Source organism: Kogia breviceps, chromosome 4 (assembly GCF_026419965.1).
Source record: "Kogia breviceps isolate mKogBre1 chromosome 4, mKogBre1 haplotype 1, whole genome shotgun sequence".
Lineage (NCBI taxonomy): Eukaryota > Metazoa > Chordata > Mammalia > Artiodactyla > Physeteridae > Kogia > Kogia breviceps.
Window position 1 is genome coordinate 106,948,232 of NC_081313.1, and position 18,864 is coordinate 106,967,095.

Sequence of the window (18,864 nt, forward strand, 5' to 3'; positions counted from 1 at the left end):
GGGCGGAGCGGGGTGGAAGGCGGGCCACAGATCTCCTCTGAGGACTAGAGCACCGGACAGCACAGGCAGGTCGAGGGTCTGCGAGGCGACTGGGCCCCTCGCGGCCCGCCGGAGGGACCGCGCGCCGCCGGAAGTTGGAGGGGGCGCTCGCCGGAGCGCCGGCCCCACAGCCCGGCCCTCCGTAGGGTCCGCCCTCCGCCGGGCAGGGAGGAGGGCGCGGGAGTCGCGGCCGCCAGGACCCGCCCCCTCGCCTTCTAGAGCAGGCGACAGGCGGCGCGGGGAGGCGGGGCCGCGACTGCCGGCGGTGTCTGCGCCTCGCGGTTTCGGAGCTAGCAGACGCTCGGGGAACATGGCGGCGGCGGAGCCCGCGGTCCCGGCGCTCCCCAGCGGCGGTGGCGCGGGGGCGCCGTCGGGCACGGTCCCCGTACTCTTCTGCTTCTCGGTCTTCGCGCGGCCCTCAGTCGTGCCGCACGGCGCGGGCTACGAGCTGCTCATCCAGAAGTTCCTCAGTCTGTACGGCGACCAGATCGACATGCACCGCAAATTCGTGGTGCAGCTCTTCGCGGAGGAGTGGGGCCAGTACGTGGACCTGCCCAAGGGCTTCGCGGTGAGCGAGCGCTGCAAGGTGCGCCTCGTGCCGCTGCAGATCCAGGTGGGTCCCGCGGGAGGGCCGCGCGCCGAGCCGCAGCTCCTGGTCCCCGTGCGTCCGCGTCCCCGCGGCGCTCCTCAGGTGCCCCGCGGCGGCGGGCCCTGCGCGCCTCGCCCGCTGGGAAGGGCCGTGCCGCTGTCGCAAGCCTCCGGGATGGCCCAGCGAAGGCGCCTGTCCGAAAGTGACGGTCACCGGCTGTCCTCGGCCGAGGACGGGGCGTGGGCCTCCCGGCTATTGGCGGCGCGCGCGAACGCCCCCACGTGTGTGGTCCTCAGCCGCCCGCATCTGCTTTGTGTGTCGGGAGCCAGTCCCATCCTCCTGCGTATCCGAAGGGCTGTGCAGAGTAGCTGTGTTTTTATTTGGGGTGATGCAGAACCAGGGAAAAGAGATTGTGGGGAGTATCGGCCTTAGGGTTTGTACCCGGAGTTGTGTTTACCACTTGCGGAAACACAAACTTCAGGAGTCTCATCCTTTCACCCATCCTCTTCCCCAGTTTTCAGCTCCTTTGATCTTAAGTCTTTCCTAACCTTAAGTGAAATAACCTTGTTTAGCCTCTTCCTAGTAACTGTCAACTGAATCTGTTGATTACATATATACGTTGCCTGTCTTGAAAAAGTCGTTTGACTCAGCATTGCAGCACCTTCTTAAATACCCAACTTTATCTAGACCATTCGTGCTGGCTGAAAAAGTTGTCATACCTGAGGATTATTTTATGCCTTTTTAATATTTTTAAAACGCCGTGCTCTAATACTACGCAGATCTGCCTCCTGTGTTCTTTTTATGCTCAGCTCAGAGGATTCACCGGAAGATTTATCCTGTTGAAAAGCAAGAACAAAAGGTGTATTTTAGGTACTACACCACAACCATTTTTTTTGGTTGAGAAACCGGTAAGCCATTTCTTTGGAAGACCAAACTGAAATGTGGGATTCAGGATTAGAAGGCATTTTAATATTCAAGTGTCATTTTCTGACGACTATTCTGTAGTTTTTGGTGGTTTTTTTTCACTTGTAGTTGTCTGTGGAATTGGTCTTGTTTGTTATTACTCCAGCAAGTGATAGCAAAGGAAGGCCAGAAGCTTCCAAAGCAGATACTTTAACCAGAAGGCAAAGGCTATGAGATTCTGTGGTCAACCTTTGGAGAGCCAAAAGGGAGGCAGTTGGTGTCTGATACCCTAGAATTTGCCCTTTTCTTGGGAGAGTTGTGGTTGGTAGGTGTTTACTACCACCCATTTTTATGCCTTCAAGAGTTTTCATGGCTGACACCTCTCTGCAGCTTTCCTTGTCAGTCTGTTTAGATTATTGCTGCCAAAATATGGAAGAAGCTGGATGCAACTTTGACAAATCCATTAATAAAGGGGAGAATCCAAATACTAGCTGAAGAGGTCTGGAGCTTTACTGAGGATGCAGACTTCTTTGTGATACATTTCCTGTAGTGGTTGGGAGGGAGAGTGGGTTGTTACCTAACAAGATGTTATGCCAAACTAGCACTCTCCCCAAGTCTTTAAGACTTTCCCCTCCCCCAACAATGGGATTTCTTATTTTGAAAAATTTAAAGCCTGGATCTGAGAACTCTTTTTAACTTATCAGTTTAGAAGTTAATAAAATATATGTATATACCTGAAATGTCTTGTACGTTCTCAAAAGGCATTATATAATTCAGGTCACGTGGCTTTTGACGTCTTTTGCTTGGTATTGGAGATAAAATATAGTTTTGTGGTGATGTTTAAAATAATAATTATAATATCACTACTCTGTCCCATTCTTTTAAAAATGTTATTATTTTTCCCACTAAATAGTCCAATAATTCTTAAGCATCTGTTATAGGATACTTCATGTATTTTAAAGTATTTAAAAATATTTTTATATTCTTTCATTTTAGTAATCACAATAGCTTGACTTCTTCAGCCAGGTGCCTCCCCCAACTTAAAAATAGATAATGTGGAGGGATATACACACATACCCTATATATCCATATACTTATTCTGATACCTGTTTATATGAAGAGAGATATATATGTGTGTGTGTATATGTGTATGGATATTCTCAGAAGGAAAAGGGAAGATACTTCTTTTCATGACCGTTTTACTATATTTTTTTGGAACCTGGCTGTGTAATCCTAGAGATGTGGACATTTTATGGCTGAATGAGAACTTAGAGTTACTCCACATTTGAGTGGCAGCTGTAAGTGCCTGGCCCAGTGAATGTAAACATGGGTAAGATCCAATTCTTGTTCCGTACCTAGTAATCTAACTCCTTCATTTTATCAAAGAGCAGAACATGTAGGAAATTGCCTGAGATTCCATGGCAAAGCGTGTGAAGGTCCTACAGCTGGCCATAGCATTTATGTTCTCTTTTCATGCTTAATGAAAATATCAAGCAGAATGGAAAACAAGCCGCAAACTTGAGCTTGTAACATCATTTGTTTTGACGCTATTCATTGTTTCTGTGGAACAGATGCCTGTCACTCAGCAAGACTCAAGGTGGCCTGTCAGTGAGGCCATGCTCTGGGTATGATAAGCCCCTTCTCCCAGAGGCAGGGATGAAGAGCATATTTGGCCACATGTAATCCACAGCTTAAATAATGCCATTTATTATTTCTCCAAGAATAGGCCTTATAGCCTCTGTGGCCCTGGCTAACATACAATATATTCTAGAATGTATTCTTAATTTACACAGGGGTCCGAGTTTGCTTTCACGCCTGTCTGACTGACATTGCTAGTGACCTTGTAAAACACAGTGGTTGCATGTGCCACACTGTCTGCACTGGTGGTTGGTTAGTGGTTCTGTGGGGATTGATCTTTAAGACCCCCATTGCCAGTATTAGGCTGTGGTAACTTTTCAGTGTCTTCTTTTCTGAAATATTCTGTCCAGGTGACCGAGTGTCTGAAGACAGTTCCTGTTTCAAGCACGGTTTATGTGTCTTCAGCCTTGTCAAAATGCTTGAAGTCTAAGGAATTTTGAGACGCAGGGGAAGAAATGTAAATGAGAGGATTATACAGTGGGAATTTAGGTCATTTTTATGACTTATAAGTGTTCATTTTTCACAAGGTATTTCCCAAGTTTTAACTAATGGAGAATTCAACCCTGGAAACTCATGTAAATTTGATATCATACCACTACCAGTGTATTTTTCCAGATTGTCACCAGGGAGGGCAGAGCCCAAGTAGAAGAGAGGAAGAAAAGGACATAGTAAGAATGACACCAGCGAGAGGATTTTACTTCGGTATGTAGGAGGGAAGGCTCTGGCAGCTTTGTATGGGCAGAAGATAAGGGCTTCCCTGGGAAGGTTATTTTGACTTTTTCCTGAGGTAGTTAATTGGGAAGGGATTCTGCTCCAGGTTTTACTTCTTGGAAGTTTATTAGTATTATGATTATTTTAAACAGAGGTGTAGACATTTTATAGTTAGAAGAGACCCCAGAGTACATGGTGAGAAGGGAGAGAAGGCAGGGTTTGGAAAGAAAGGGGAAAGGACTTGGGTCTCCCTTGGGCTTGCTAGTTGGAAGGTGGTGATTTTTGATTTCAGAACCTTTACTATGGAGCGTGCAGGAGGAGCAGGTAGATAAGCTAATGCTCAGAACTCTTGAGTTAGAGAAGCAGGCAGGAACTATCTTGGGGGGCACACAGTGTCAGGGGCACTGGAGAAAACAGCTGGATCCCGAGGGTATGATATTGTCTGCCCGCCCACTTTTTAAAAAATTTAACATTGCAGATTACTGCTCAAAGCATTGTACACATTTTGCCTGTTGTGGATACATTAGAGGCTACCTATAAATAAACTGTGTTTGAGTGGGAGCTAAACACAATTTCCAAACTGTGTTTGGAAATTTTTTCTTTCATTTAGTTTGTAGTAGATTCAGGTATCACTGTGTTCCTGGGATCTGGCCAGCTTCACCTTCACTCCAACCTCAGGTACAATCTAAAGAAATCCATCGTCCTTAACACTGAAATTGATGGAGTTGGCTGGCTTCCCTTAGGCAGTTAGAAAGCTCCCTGGAGTTGTAACCTCAATGCAAGTGACATTAGTGTTTACAGCAGGTGAGTAGGTTGTAAAATATGAGTGAAATAAATATTATTTTGCAGTATAAATTTAAAAGCCCCAAACCGTTTTGCCAGGAGCAGATCATGTAATTGTCAGCCTTTCGGTGACGTTTAGAAATCCACTTTATGAATCATTTCTTAATTCTGTAGACTATGTTAACATAAGTTAGGCAATATCAGTATTTCTTTCTATATATTTATTGTTTTCATAAGGGATTTTAGTAGTAAGTGATATTTTAACCTCATTACATAAGAACTATTTTAAACATGTGCTGACCTTCAGAGCGTATGTTTCCTATAGGAGGGGGATACACAATAACCTAATACGTTTATTAATTGATTTACATGAAGCTGATTTAATCCTTGAAATAGCCCTATGAGGTAGATACTATTTTTATTACTTTGTTACAGATTAAGAAGCAGCTGTATGGAGATGTTAATGATTAGCTGCATTTCATGTAATTGAAATTAGTGAAATTGACATTTGGACTCAGATTCTAATGCCCTGGGCTGTCCTGTGTAGGCCTCTTGTAACCTGGGAGAGTCATGTCACAGACCTCTGTTTTGAGTCAGTGTTGGAACAAAGCCTTACTATACCTGTGGTAATCAGGTTCTCAGTGAAATAATGATACCTCATATCCCCTCCTAGACCCCTCTCCCAAGCACATCATGCCTATATTGTGACTATAATAGACTACTAAAATTTTGAAAACATCACATTTACAATTCCAAACTTTAATCATTCCTAAAGATATAGTGTACTCACTGTAGTCGTTTGCTAGGTTGCTGCTGTAACAAAGTATAATACTACAGACTGAGTGGCTTATACAACAGAAATTTATTTTCTCATAATTCTGGAGGGTTTAGATCAGGTTTGGTTCCTTCTGAGGGCTGTGAAGAAGAAGCCATTCCATGCCTCCCTCCTGGCTTTTGGTGGTTTGTTGGGAGTCTTTGGCATTGCGTGGCTTGTAGACACGTCACCTTGATCTCTCCCTTCATGTTCACATGGCCTTCTCTGTGCCCAGATTTCCCCTTTTAATAAGGATGCCACTCATGTTGGATTAGGCACCCACTCTACTCCAGTATGACCTCATCTTAACTAATTATGTTTTCAGTGACTATTTCCAAATAAGGCCACTTTCTGAGGTACAGTACTGGTGGTTAGGAATTCAACATATGAATTTTAGAGCACACGATTCAACATACAACACTCACCATGCATTACATTTATGGAGAGAACAGAATTGGGGCACCATGTATCACTAAGCAAGGCCAGCCACTGTGTATGTGCCTGTCCTGAGTAACTGAGCGAGGGAGGAGCAGATTCCTTGCAGATGTAGCAGCCGTTGTTAGAAAATGGTCAGAGCACATGTGGAAGTGAAGGAGGGTAAATACTCTTATGATCGTGATAATAATGAGACTTGGGGATGAAGAGTCTTTTGAATATTAAATCTAAGGTTGAATGCCAGCTAAGACAGTTCTTAAGAAAGTGGACAAAAAATTTATACTTGAAATTTATCTCTTTAAACTGTTGCTTGAGGAAGCCATTGGTTGTGATCAACTTTTTGTATTGAAATATGTATATTGAAATACATATTTGTTATGTATATGTGTATGTGTAGCGATTTATGTATATAAATATATGAAGGTGTGTGTATATACACATTTATTTTTATATGTGATTTCTTCATACTTCTTGAATGTGTGTTGATCTGTAATTGCTTCGCTTTTACTCGTGATGGCACTTGGTCAAGGTCACTTTTAATTTGCTATCTCGCAGTTGCAACATGTTTGACAATGAGCAGCACTTTTAGTTATGTACTTTTAGTTTGGTTTAAGAGGAATTTCTGGGTTAAGTTATGAAGTCCCTGAATTATAGAGTTGGTGTGTAATTTAACAACAATTACTGAAATTCATGTGGATTTGGGGTGGATGGGAGGGGTTTGGTTAGAGTTTTTCAGTAGTTTTTTATTTGTTTGTTTTTTGTTTTGGTAGCCTCAAATCCTCCTTCTTCTGTCTTGTAAGATATGGAGTTTATTCATCAAGTAGCGCCTTTTCCCCCTACTACTATTGTGGCATAGGGAGACCTTTTTTTTTTTCATAAACTTTTAATTTTAGAATAGTGTTGATTTACAACGAAGTTGCAAAGGATAGTACAGAAAGCTCCTGTATTACCTGACCTAGTTTCCCTTCTTGCTGACATCTTACATTACTGTGGCATATTTGTCACAGCTAAGGAACCAACATTGGTACATTACTATAAGCTGAGTGCCACACTTTAGTCAGATTTCACTAGCTTTTCCCTAATGTCCTTTTTCTGTCCCAGGATCCAATCCAGGATACCGATTACATTTAGTTGTCATGTCTCCTTGGACTCCTCTGGGTTATGGCAGTTTCTCAGAGTTTCATTGTTTTTAATGACCTTGACAGTTTTAAGGAGTACTGATTAGATATTTTTGTAGAATGACCTCATTTGGGGTTTATCTGATGTTTTCCTCATGCTTCAACCAGGGTTGTGAGATTTTGAGAGGAAGATCATGAAGGTCATTCTCATCACATATCAAAGCTGAATACTGTCACCATGGATTACCTCAATCTTGATCGCCTGGCTGAGGCCCTGTTCACCGTTACCCTCTCTCTATACTCTGAAGAAGCAAATTACTAAGTGCAGGTCATATTCAAGGGGATGTCAACTCCTGGAGAGGAGAATATCTAAGGCATTTTTGTTTCATGAAATTATAACCAGTGATCTCTGCATAAAAATATGCCTCACCTGCTTATCTCTATGGTTTCTTTCTTTAACTGAAGGTTTATAGATGATGAATTCCTCTACTAGAAAGGATTTTCAGGGTGCTAAGGATTTCAGGGCTGCATTTTCTGACCTCCTCAATCTGTGTCTAATATGACATATGTCTGATGTGGTCCCCTGCCTAGAACAGATACCTCACAGCTGAAATGAGGTATAGGGAAGCACCAGGTAACAGGAACCCCAGGAGGCCACAAGTCTGAATATTCTAGGATTTCTTTGTAGGTAAGGTTTTATTCCTTTAAATATCCCAATTTTCAATATTTTGACCATTTTATATGGCAGTCCTAAAACATCATGTACTTATTTTCTTAATGAGTGTGATAAAATGATTTTGTCCCAATTTATAACTTACATACAGCTTGTTACTCCTTCATTGGAGTCTAGACTGAGAACTAGTTGAGTTTTGATCTGTTTTTATTGTATTTTTAATCTTTTCTTCCTCAGCTGTTATTTCTTGCTGCAATCAGTTTGCCTGTCTTCAGCAGTTTCCTTTCAGATTTGCTGTTTCCAGTCCTGTGTTAATTTATAATCCAGACAACCAAACTTGTCAGGAATGTATACAGAGTTAGTCAGTACAGTCTGAGATAAGATCTGAAAGCTGGAGATCGAAGCAAGTGTAGCCTGTGTGTTAGTGCATGGCCATCCAGCATACTTAGGCAACTGCCTGGGAGTTTTATTTTGCCTGCTTGCTGGTATTCCCATGTGGTAGAATGGCAAGATTGCTAAGGTGCATTACCGTTACTTGAAACAAGACAGTTACAGCTAAACTGCTTTTCATAGTGTCCCCTCAACACATTGTGGTTGATTAGGGACCCCTGGTTCAAATTTCTAAAAGAATATATATATATGGATTTTAAGCCTTTTGAGCTAAGATTTAATGTTTACTGAGAATTTAAGATACATGGTCATAGTGACTGGTTTTCAACAAAGTACCCTAAGTACTTACATATACATCAGACTCATTGCTTTTGATAATGACCAAAATGGAAGCATGGTACTTGCATTAAAAATTTAAGTAAGGAAGCAGCCAAAGATGGCATATGTAATTTAAGATGCTTGAATATTTATTTTAAACATACTTTATTGGCAGAGTAGGAAGACCCTCCACATAGTGTTAGAATTAAAGATGGCACTCGCATTCTGACATGAACTTGGTGTTGGACTGCACATGGTTAATCAGTGCACACCTATAGAGTTAATACCACAGGGAGATTAAGGGGCCGAAGTCCTTCAGACCAGGACACAGATAAATAAAAGTGCAGACTGACTAGAACAGTCATACTGTTAAGGATAAAAGATTCCTTTTGATGATTCATTTAATTCTTGTAGTAATTGTTTCTTGGGAGTGTGCCATGTGCACGGATACTAAGGCAGAGTCTAGGGCCAGGCTGGTGGTGAAGCCACCACCATGTAATCAGGACTCAGGTTCCTCTATAAAATTATGAGTAATTATTGTCTGTGGGTGGTTTAGGGTAATTAGAGGGAAGACTTACAGGGTGCCTAGTAAGAGTAGTGGCATGGGTTCATTCATGATCAGACTGCATCCTTTCCAGAGCTTTCTCTAATTTGAGAAGGTAGAAAGAAAAGTACCATGGACTTTTAAGAATTAAATTCTTGTATTCAACAGTGATTTTTCACTTTTTGGTAGATCCATATTGGGCCCAAGTTGTCATAAGAGACCAACTACAGCAATTAATGTAAAGCATGGTAATCTAATACCCAGTTTTCATCTTAATTCATTGATTTTCCCGATTGTGATAAATATGTGTAAGAATTCAGATGTCAAATTTATGTCTTTCCATTTGACAGTGGTGATGTGCTTGGCATCATTTCATTGCATTTTTTTTTTTTTTTTTTGCCGTACGGGCCTCTCACCGTTGTGGCCTCTCCCGTTGCGGAGCACAGGCTCCAAACGCGCAGGCTCAGCGGCCATGGCTCACGGGCCCAGCCGCTCCGCGGCATGTGGGATCTTCCCGGACTGGGGCACGAACCCGCGTCCCCTGCATCGGCAGGCGGACTCTCAACCACTGCGCCACCGGGGAAGCCCTAAGAAGTTATTCTTGAGAATATCAACTTAATATTTCTGTGTTGATGATAGCAATATATCTAGATTTGTTTCTGGTTTCTTAGTTTTTTGTTCCATAATCTTTGCTACAGATTATTTAAATTTTATTCTTTGTTCTTGTAAGCAATGCCATCATCAGATTTAAGTTTTTTACTGTTTTTTTTATTATAAAAGTAATACATATTTTAAAATAACATTTAGCAAATGTTTTAAAATAGCATTTGAAAAATAAAAGAAAGGGATTAAGAAAAAATGTTATCAACATCCCCAACTATATAACCACGTGTTCATATTTTCATATATTTGCTTCTACTTTTTATTCATATTTTTATATTATTGAAATACTATTGAACTGTGCTCTGCTTTTAAAATTAACATTAGATTATGGCATTTCTTCTTAGGTGGTGCACACTTTTTGAAAACATATACATATGTTATTTTAATAGGCTAAAAAATGTTTGTCATGTGAATGTGTTAAAATTTGTGAAATCATTTTTGTATTGTTGGTTCTTGATTTATTTCTAATTTTCACTATTAAAAGCAATTCAGTGGACATCTTTGGGGATATTTTTTTTTCCTGTTATTCATATCATTTCTCTTAGACAATAGTTGTAGAAATGGATTTAATGGGTCAAACAGTAGGAATGCTTTTCTCTCTTTACTGACCTCCAGCTGAAAATAAATGTCATTGTATAACAAATGCTAAATCATTCTTTTTTTCTTTTTTCTTCAGCTCACTACCCTGGGAAATCTTACACCTTCAAGCACTGTGTTTTTCTGCTGTGATATGCAGGAAAGGTTCAGACCAGCCATCAAGTATTTTGGAGATATTATTAGTGTGGGACAGAGATTGGTATGCTTGCTTGTTCATTTTTTCCAATTTGCTAAAGCATGATTCATACACAAACATATGTATATTGCTACTTATCTTTGTGTTTTTTTTTTTCCTCCAGTTACAAGGGGCCCGGATTTTAGGAATTCCAGTTATTGTAACAGAACAGTACCCTAAAGGTCTTGGAAGCACTGTTCAAGAAATTGATTTAACGGGTGTAAAACTTGTACTTCCAAAGACCAAGTTTTCAATGGTATTACCAGAAGTAGAAGCAGCATTAGCAGAGATTCCTGGAGTCAGGAGTGTTGTGTTATTTGGAGTAGAAGTGAGTACCTCTTGTTCTGTTTTGGACACAATATCATTTGTAGAAGAAAACTTGTTATTTCCAGAATGTAATTTTGTATATAGAATACCATGTAGGTAACTGATAAAAAATAGCTACCGTTTTTTTAAGTGTTGACTACTTGCATGGCACTGATCTAAACACTTTATATATATTAATTTGTTGAACTCTTACAGTAATCCTCTGAGCTAAGTACTTTTGGTCTCATATTGTAGGTGAGAAAACTCAAACACAGGTGCTATGTGTCTTGCCCAAGGTCATAGAGTTAGTTAAAGTTAGATGAAGCTGCATTTGAATCTAGGTTGATTGATTCTTGGGCCTTTACTTTTTTTTTTTTTTTTTTTTTTTTGCGTTACGAGGGCCTCTCACTGTTGTGTCCTCTTCCGTTGCGGAGCACGAGCTCCGGACGTGCAGGCTCAGTGGCCATGGCTCACGGGCCCAGCTGCTCCGCGGCATGTGGGATCTTCCTGGACCGGGGCACGAACCCATGTCCCCTGCATCGGCAGGAGGATTCTCAACCACTGCGCCACCAGGGAAGCCCGGGCCTTTACTTTGAACCCCAGCTTTTGGAACACATTTTCACCAAAGACAGTATGTTTGTTTATGTGTTATAGGAGCTCACCTTGGTCATGTTTTTGTTCTAGAAAAACCTTAGAAGTCATGTAGTTCGTTGTCCTTCACATTTGAATCATGTGTACTTATTTTTTTAAAGGAAAAAAAATATTCGTGGATTCCTAATGCTGATTAAAATGATTTTTTGTTTGGTTTGTTTTTTTGACATGTAGAAACAGAATATAAGTATTTATTCATAGCTTTTTAACACCTCTTGAGCTAAAATTTTAAAATTATGAAAACCATAAAAACAGTGAAATCCAGATAATATTAATTTAAGACATCCATGATGTTTTGATGGTAGGTTTCAGAGTAGTAGGTTTTAATAGTAGAAGATGTAGCCTCAGGTTTAGATATATATTAAATATTTCTGTATTTTGACTTAAATAATGATAAAATAAAGGAAGCCTATTTGTATAAATATGTCACACCAAATGCTGACTTTTGCACTTTTCTTGCTTGTTCATCATTAGACTTCATGTCTAATCAAAATCATCTTTGAGCAGTCTTCCAGTGCTAATTTTAATGAGTTGTCAGTTGATAATTCTCCACAGCCCTCTTGTCATATGAAGATAAGGTTGGTTGGCATTATTAAAATCTGCTTTAATTGGTTATATAATTCACTTATTGTTGGAGCATGTTTTTACTCTTTATTCTCTGCTGATAAATTGTTACAAGTTCATACTTATAAAGATGGAATCTGTATAATTCATTTTCTGGTGATGTATACGGGATATTTTTTGCCTGTGCTACAAGTTATTTTTAACTTGGCCTACCTTTACTACTGGGTGCCTTATAACAACTCAGTTTTCCCACCATTATCTCAATTGGCAGTACTGCAAACACGTTCTTTGTGTTAGGCACTTGGTGTGAATACAGAAATAAACCCAACTGCAAGTGGCATCAAAACTGAGTGGTAGTAGTCAGCCATATGAAGGTCCTCCAGATGACATAGATGAAAATCTTTAAAAAAAGTGCTCACAGAGCTCTAAGAATATGTTCAAGGTTCCCAGTACAAAGAACATTGATGTAATGCAGTCCCTGACTTAAGAAAGAGGCAGCCAAAGCCAGAAATGTTGTTTATGCTCAAGCTCACTAGTGAGTTGGAGGCAAAACTAGATGTGGACATTAGACCTGTAGTGCTCTTTCTGCTCTACCATGTTGCTGCACATTTGTAAAATACTTGTAGTTTACCATGTTATTACATATGGTTTTTACTTTCCTACTAGACTCATGTGTGCATCCAACAGACAGCTCTGGAGCTCGTTGGCAGAGGGATCGAGGTTCATATTGTCGCTGATGCCACGTCGTCGAGAAGCATGATGGACAGGATGTTTGCTCTTGAGGTAATTGTCCTGCTTTAAAATAAATCATTAGCCAAGGCTTCCACGTAAATTTGGATAGTATTAAATACGTCACAGCAGTGAAAGATTTACCTCTTAAATCTGAGCTTGGTCTGACAACAGTCAGACTGATTTCCAGGGTTTCTGCTACGCACGACAAACCTCTGAGGTCTTACCCTCATACCCTGTTTTACATCTTCTGTCTTTATTTCCAGAGGTCTAGTGATGCCAAACGCTCCTTTACATCTGTCGTAACTTTGCTAGTTTTGCACATGAACTAAGAGGTATTCCAGTAAGCTTACTCTGAACTACTGAAAGATTTGCAGATTAAAAACAGCTCACCTAGGCTTAACTCGGCCAGGGTCTAGCCAACACCTAGGGTATGGTGGGCCGAAGCCTGGTTCAGCCATGTGTTAGATTTCCTCAGACTTCAATTTCTGAGAATAGGAGGTGTGTCTCCGACTGTGGGCACCACTCACACACAGTGTTTAATGGCTCTCTGCGTGGAGTGTCAAGATGAACTTCAGAGTCAGGGAGTTGATGACTTTCATCAGTGTTGCATAACAGTAGCCTTACGTAAGCATTGCCTATTCTGACACTGTTGAAAAACAAACTCCCGCAATTAATCCTTTGAAGCCTTCACTCTGCATTGTGCATCTCTCTTTCATGTTTAATTCTAATTCTGTAATAGCTTTAAAGTAATGTCAATCTGGATTGAATTGCTGAGTTTTTAACTGATTATTTTTATTGAGAATGGGAAATGTCGATTTTTTTTTGAGACCCTCCAGTGTTCCATGCATAAGCTGACCTGTGAGCCACTTTCTCTGTAGGATTGCTCAATCATCTATCTCTCTAGCCTAAAATGTTCCCTAGGGTGGTGAGTTGGGCAAATAAGAAAGAGAGGAAAGAAAGGAGACTCAAGTCAGTGGGGAGGGCTGCTGCAGAAGCAGGTGGGTAGCTGGCAGCAGCAGTGGTTTTAAGGCCCTGGTTGGCCATCTTATTCCTGAGCAGTGAGTCCTATTTTGCGATTATAGGTGGAAATGGTTTTATTTATTTTATTCAACTATTTTCAAGTCCACCTGGACTACTGGGTTCTCTGGTTAGTTAGATACTAAGTGTTGCTTCTTCCCCTCTCAGCAGAGATCTTTACGCTGTTCTTACAGTCATAGTTAGCTTCCACTTTTCAAATTTCCTTAGTAATCTGAGTTTAAACACTTCCACTGTCAGATCCGTACTACCTTGGCAGGCAGCTCTTTTCTTCTTTGATAACCTTTATGGTAATGCTGAGGTCCAGAACTTGAAGTGTTTCCAAGGAAGCAAAAAACTAAGAACATACAAAACCAAAAATTTTCCTTGCTTGTAAAGAGATTTCAAGAACTTTTATCTTACATTCAAGTTTTTTAGACGTCTTTATTATGCCATTTATTACAGAAAATTTTGATTGTTGGCAGTTCTGTGTTCTACCAAGACTCAGAATAAAAACAGCCATTTACCATCTGAGCCTCATTCTTTTAGAAGTAGTCTGTAATCTTACTGATTAGGAGGAGTCTAAACAGTGGAGGGATAATATGGGTTTGAATTCAGGTTCTGGCATTTTGTAAATTTGTGTCCTTGGACAAATTACCTAATATCTTTGCCTCAGATTTCTCATTGGTGATGTGAAATAAAATTCATATTTTTATGGCAAGACAAGAAAAATTTAAAGATGGAAAAATTTTCTTTGCCCTTTGGCCTCCTCTCCTCCCTACTGTGCATTGTATATCTAAAGTATGCATCAACCAAACCTCCCATCAGCAGAAATACCTGCTCAACCATAAAGAGCAGACAACCCCTTAAAAGATAACATTCCTTTTTGATCTTCTAAAGGGTCACATGACCCACCACAATGGCACTTAGATCTGGATTATGTAAACTGTCAATAATAGGTCATTTAATGTACAGCCCTCTGTCTCAATTTATGTAACTGTGCTTTGACTTCTAATGGGTGGACCAGTTCTCAGAGCTTTCTGAGGGGCTGTTCCCAGGTTATAATCCTCACTTTGGCTTGAATAGAAGTTTTCATTTCTTCTTTTTTTTTAATTGGAGTATAATTGCTTTACAATGTTGTATTAGTTTCTGCTGGTCAATGAAGTGAGTCAGCTATATGTGTACCTATGTCCCCTCCCTCTTGGACCTCCCTCCCCCTCATCTAGGTCATCACAAAGCACCAAGCTGAGCTTCCTGTGCTTTATATATGTCAATCCTAATCTCCCAATTCATCCCACCCTTACCTTCCCCCGATGTGTCCACATGTCGTTCTCTAAGTCTGTGTCTCTATTCCTGCCTTGCAAATAGGTTCATCTGTTTCTTTCTTAGATTGACGGATTAATTTTTTGTTGACTGTGAAATAGAAATAATAGTCATTATGTGGGAGGATTGTTGTGAAGATTAAATGAAGTAATGTATTGATAGCACTTAGTACAGTGTCTGATATGGTAAACACTCAAATGTTAGCTGTTGCTTTTATTTTTACTGTAGCTATTATTTGTTTTTGTTGTCTTCATGAGGTTCATCTGATCAGAAATGTATAAGTATATATCAGCATCCAAGACCCAGAAGGGACTAGTCCTGAGAAGTTCTGAGGAGGGAAGGAATATGGTCTGGGGTGGATTTGGAAGAGCCTGGAGCAGCCAGAATTGCCTTGGCTTACAGTGCTGAGGTTGAAAGGGAGAGAAGAAGCAGGTCAGGTGGTGAAGGGGGAAGATGTGTGCCACATTTCAGATTTTTCCTCTTAGTCTTAATTTGCTATGGAGGTGTTTTAGTCCCTCAGTCCTTGGGAGAAATGTTAAGTTTCCTTTTTTCTTCTGTGACTATGAAAGTGAAATAGAGATCTGGTCCTCTCCCCTTCTTTTTTCCTTGAGAACACAACTACTTAAGGTCATGAGGTCATTCCTGAGACTCCCCATATTGCCTGTTAAGACCATTGTACTAATAAGATTTATAGTTACCGTTATTAAAACTTCTCTGCCAGGATCTGTGGTGTGTGCTTTATTCCACAGAATTGTTTGAGCACCTATCATCTGTCAGACATTTTTCTTTCAACTTACAATTGTAGAGTAGATGTGAGATGAGATAGAATAAAACCGTCTCTTGAACTTGATGTCCTTGTACTTCGGGGCAGTTGTTAGTGTTGCTTGGGAATTTAATGGGTTTAGTCTTTTTTTCCCCCGCACCCTCTCTGAGGCTGTCTTGGCTTTGTGTTCTTGCAATTTTAGGTTTGTGGGTCTGAGTAACCTTTCCTTTCCTTTGGCCTAGTTGGAATGGTTTTGCAAGTGTAAGGGAAGAACTCAGGAAGCCTATTAAGCCATGTACCATTTGCATTAAACAGCTGGAGTTTTAATTTCCCCTTCTAAAGCCAGGAGATAAAGTGAGTGTGGGACCAGTATTGTAGGTGTCCTTATAGCTCAGAGTGTTGGGCAGGAACCTGCCGGTGTCTGGAAAAAGTGCTGCTATTCTCTTTCTGCTCGGGTACGCTTCTAGGTTGGGGCTGGGAAGGCACCGTGGGAAGATCTGTTAGTCTGATCTAAAGACTTTACATTCTTAGCAAAGGCGTGAGCCACGCCTTCCCGTAACACAGGTTCTTGGCTTGATTACTTTCGAATGCAATCAATATTGGGCATATCTCAGTCTTGAAGTTAAATAATTTTATGTAAGTTTCTGTTTACTAAAGTGTTTTTTTGTGTGTGTGCCTCTAGTGTCCCAGCTTGCCCCTGCCACGGTGTACGGACTCATAGCATCCCTGAGGGTTGTTGGCTTAGGGTGGATCCGGTGCTGCTCTAGTCTGGTCAGGAGAGCACTATGGAAAAAAGCTGCCTTCTTCCTGGGTCATCACATTTCTTCCTCAGACCTGAAAACAGTTTTTCTGTCCTTCCTGCCTCATGAAGGAACTAGAAAGATTACTGAGAACTGACCTTTGTTTGCACTTTGGAATATAGAAGTCACTTTCACAGACATTGAAAATATGATTCCGATTCAGACTGACTGATTGAAAGTCCATTGATTCAACAGGGAGCAGTAAGGAAGGCAGGGCAGCCAGGGAGAGAGCTGCGTTTGGATGGCTGAACATTCACGGCACCGAGCTGCAGCTAGTCTTATTCCCCACCCTGCTGTCTGAAGCAAGCACACAGTCCTTTGAGATTTCTGAGTGTTTAATATGGTAGTCAGGAGTTGACTGAAAAGCAAGGAGGAGGAAATTAGTCTCCAGAAGTCTTTAAAGAACTCAGTGATGACTCATCCTCTGGGATTTGTCCCAACGTAAAGGACACTAGCAGCCTCACTTATTTCTTCCTCTTTCCTCTGTAACCCTCTGCTGTTTTTTCATTTCTCCAGAGCTGTGGTCTGCCTGCTCTGCACACTCCTGTGCTGGTGTTTGAGGTCCAAGCTTGCTATCTGATAAGTAGGCTATGGCTTACACTCCCTTCTGCATCCTTGGGGATAAAAAGGAAGAGTCTGCCAGTGGGAAGGCTGGGTCTCTGGATCTGCAGCCATTTGAAGGGTTTACTTTGGCTCCATTGGGATGTCCTGTTTATTCAGGTGACTCCCTTTATGACGAGACACTGATCCATGTCTTTTCCTCTAACTTGCATAGAAATCGTGTCTAACCACCTCATCTTGTAAGGCTCTTACAGTGAATGTTACTTGGGGTAACAAACAGTTGGTCTGTTTTTTTCCCTAAGGTTTCTGATAAATACATCCAGAAAATGGATCTCTTCTAGAATTCTCCTCCCACCCTTATCTCCACTTTCTCTTCTTTGCCCTCCTCCTTCCCTTTCTCTCATCCCCTTCCTTGAGATTTCTGTCCTTAGCTCTTTTTTACGATTCCACTGGAACAATTTGGCAAGGATGTTCTTTCACCTGTCAGTGAAACTCTATACAACCTTAAATTTTATACTCCTGTTTATGATTCTAAAAAGCTTACAGTGGTGGCAATGGTAGTGGTTCTGTGATCATCCAGGGGCACATTCTTAAACTTCACATGAGGCTCCTCTACCACCAGCATTTCTTACTTATGGGAAGGGCATGCAGTTTAATGTCAGCTATTTGGAGAGAGGAAAAAAAGAAATTAAGAATCATTGTTTTACAGTCCTTAGCCTTGATTTCCCTCTGTCCCTGGTGCATATAAGTGAGAATATTGGCAAGTGAGAATATTGGCTGCCTATTCTCTTACTTGTTTCTAGTTGTTATTACTAATATTGAGAACCATCATAAAGGGTTTGTGGTGTGGCTAGTTTGAAATCTCTCCTCATCTCTGAATTTGATGGTATGGCTAAGGGCCATGGTTTTGATAGAGGACACTAATCATTGTGTCCTGCCATGCTTTTTGCTGTTTTAATACAGTGTTCATTCTCATGCATAATTTCTTGAATTGTCTTTTTTTTTTTTTTTAAAGCGTCTGGCTCGAACTGGGATCATAGTGACTACAAGTGAAGCTGTTCTGCTACAGCTGGTGGCTGATAAAGACCATCCAAAATTCAAGGAAATTCAGAATCTAATTAAGGCGAGTGCTCCAGAGTCAGGTCTGCTTTCCAAAGTATAAGACATGTGAAGAACTGGTATGCTACTCACCATCAGGTGACAGGACTGTAAGCCCAGACAAGCTCATGTCTCTAGTAGAATTAAAATGTTAAGTCAAAAATTGGCTCCTTTTTTGCGCCTCTTAGTAAAACTTAACCAATTATACTGTTTGGGTACCAGCATTTAGTTACAAATGTCAAAGGCTTCAGGTGCTGCTTACCTTCTTTTTATGCTAATGTGCTTTTATTTATTAAAAAAATTATAATGGAGGTGCCTGTTTTCTCTATACCATATACACTGATCATACTTTCAAAAGTGCACACTCTTGTGAAATTTTCTTAAATTGTGCACAGTTAAAGACAAAGATCTACCAGTAATAGTTTGACTTTTGTATTATTGTAAGATGTATGTTATAATGTTAATGTGGATTCAGTGCTTTTACTTTACGGGTTGATTGAAATAGGATTATTAAACGAGAATTTAAAAACAGGACTCTGGATCGTGTTACCCCTTTCACTCACAATGCAGTCAAGTTATTTATTATGTTGCACTGGTTTAACCAGACAAAGTTATGTTGAATAATTTTAACATAATTATGCTAATTAATTATGCTAATTTTC

The 18,864-nt window shown here is 40.7% G+C and overlaps 1 protein-coding gene across 2 annotated transcripts; it reads left to right on the plus strand.

Moving 5' to 3' along the window:
• Positions 1-254: 254 nt before the first annotated feature.
• Positions 255-18,368, plus strand: ISOC1 (isochorismatase domain containing 1). 2 transcript variants are annotated; one of them, XM_059060420.2, is made up of 5 exons: positions 255-652; positions 10,295-10,414; positions 10,515-10,718; positions 12,578-12,694; positions 18,120-18,368. In XM_059060420.2, the coding sequence occupies exons 1-5, from the start codon at positions 350-352 to the stop codon at positions 18,264-18,266; spliced, it is 891 nt and encodes a 296-aa protein (XP_058916403.1). In that variant the 5' UTR covers positions 255-349; the 3' UTR covers positions 18,267-18,368. The 2 variants fall into 2 exon arrangements, 1 of the variants encoding a protein (XP_058916403.1); XR_010840218.1 differs by having other exon boundaries at positions 287-652; positions 10,515-11,327.
• Positions 18,369-18,864: the final 496 nt, after the last annotated feature.

Excerpts from the sequence above, each read along its gene's own strand:
- ISOC1 (XM_059060420.2), top strand. The coding sequence starts at position 350 with ATGGCGGCGGCGGAGCCCGCGGTCCCGGCGCTCCCCAGCGGCGGTGGC. Across the intron at positions 653-10,294 it reads TCGTGCCGCTGCAGATCCAG|CTCACTACCCTGGGAAATCT; the intron begins GTGGGTCCCGCG and ends TTTTTTCTTCAG. Across the intron at positions 10,719-12,577 it reads TTGTGTTATTTGGAGTAGAA|ACTCATGTGTGCATCCAACA; the intron begins GTGAGTACCTCT and ends CTTTCCTACTAG.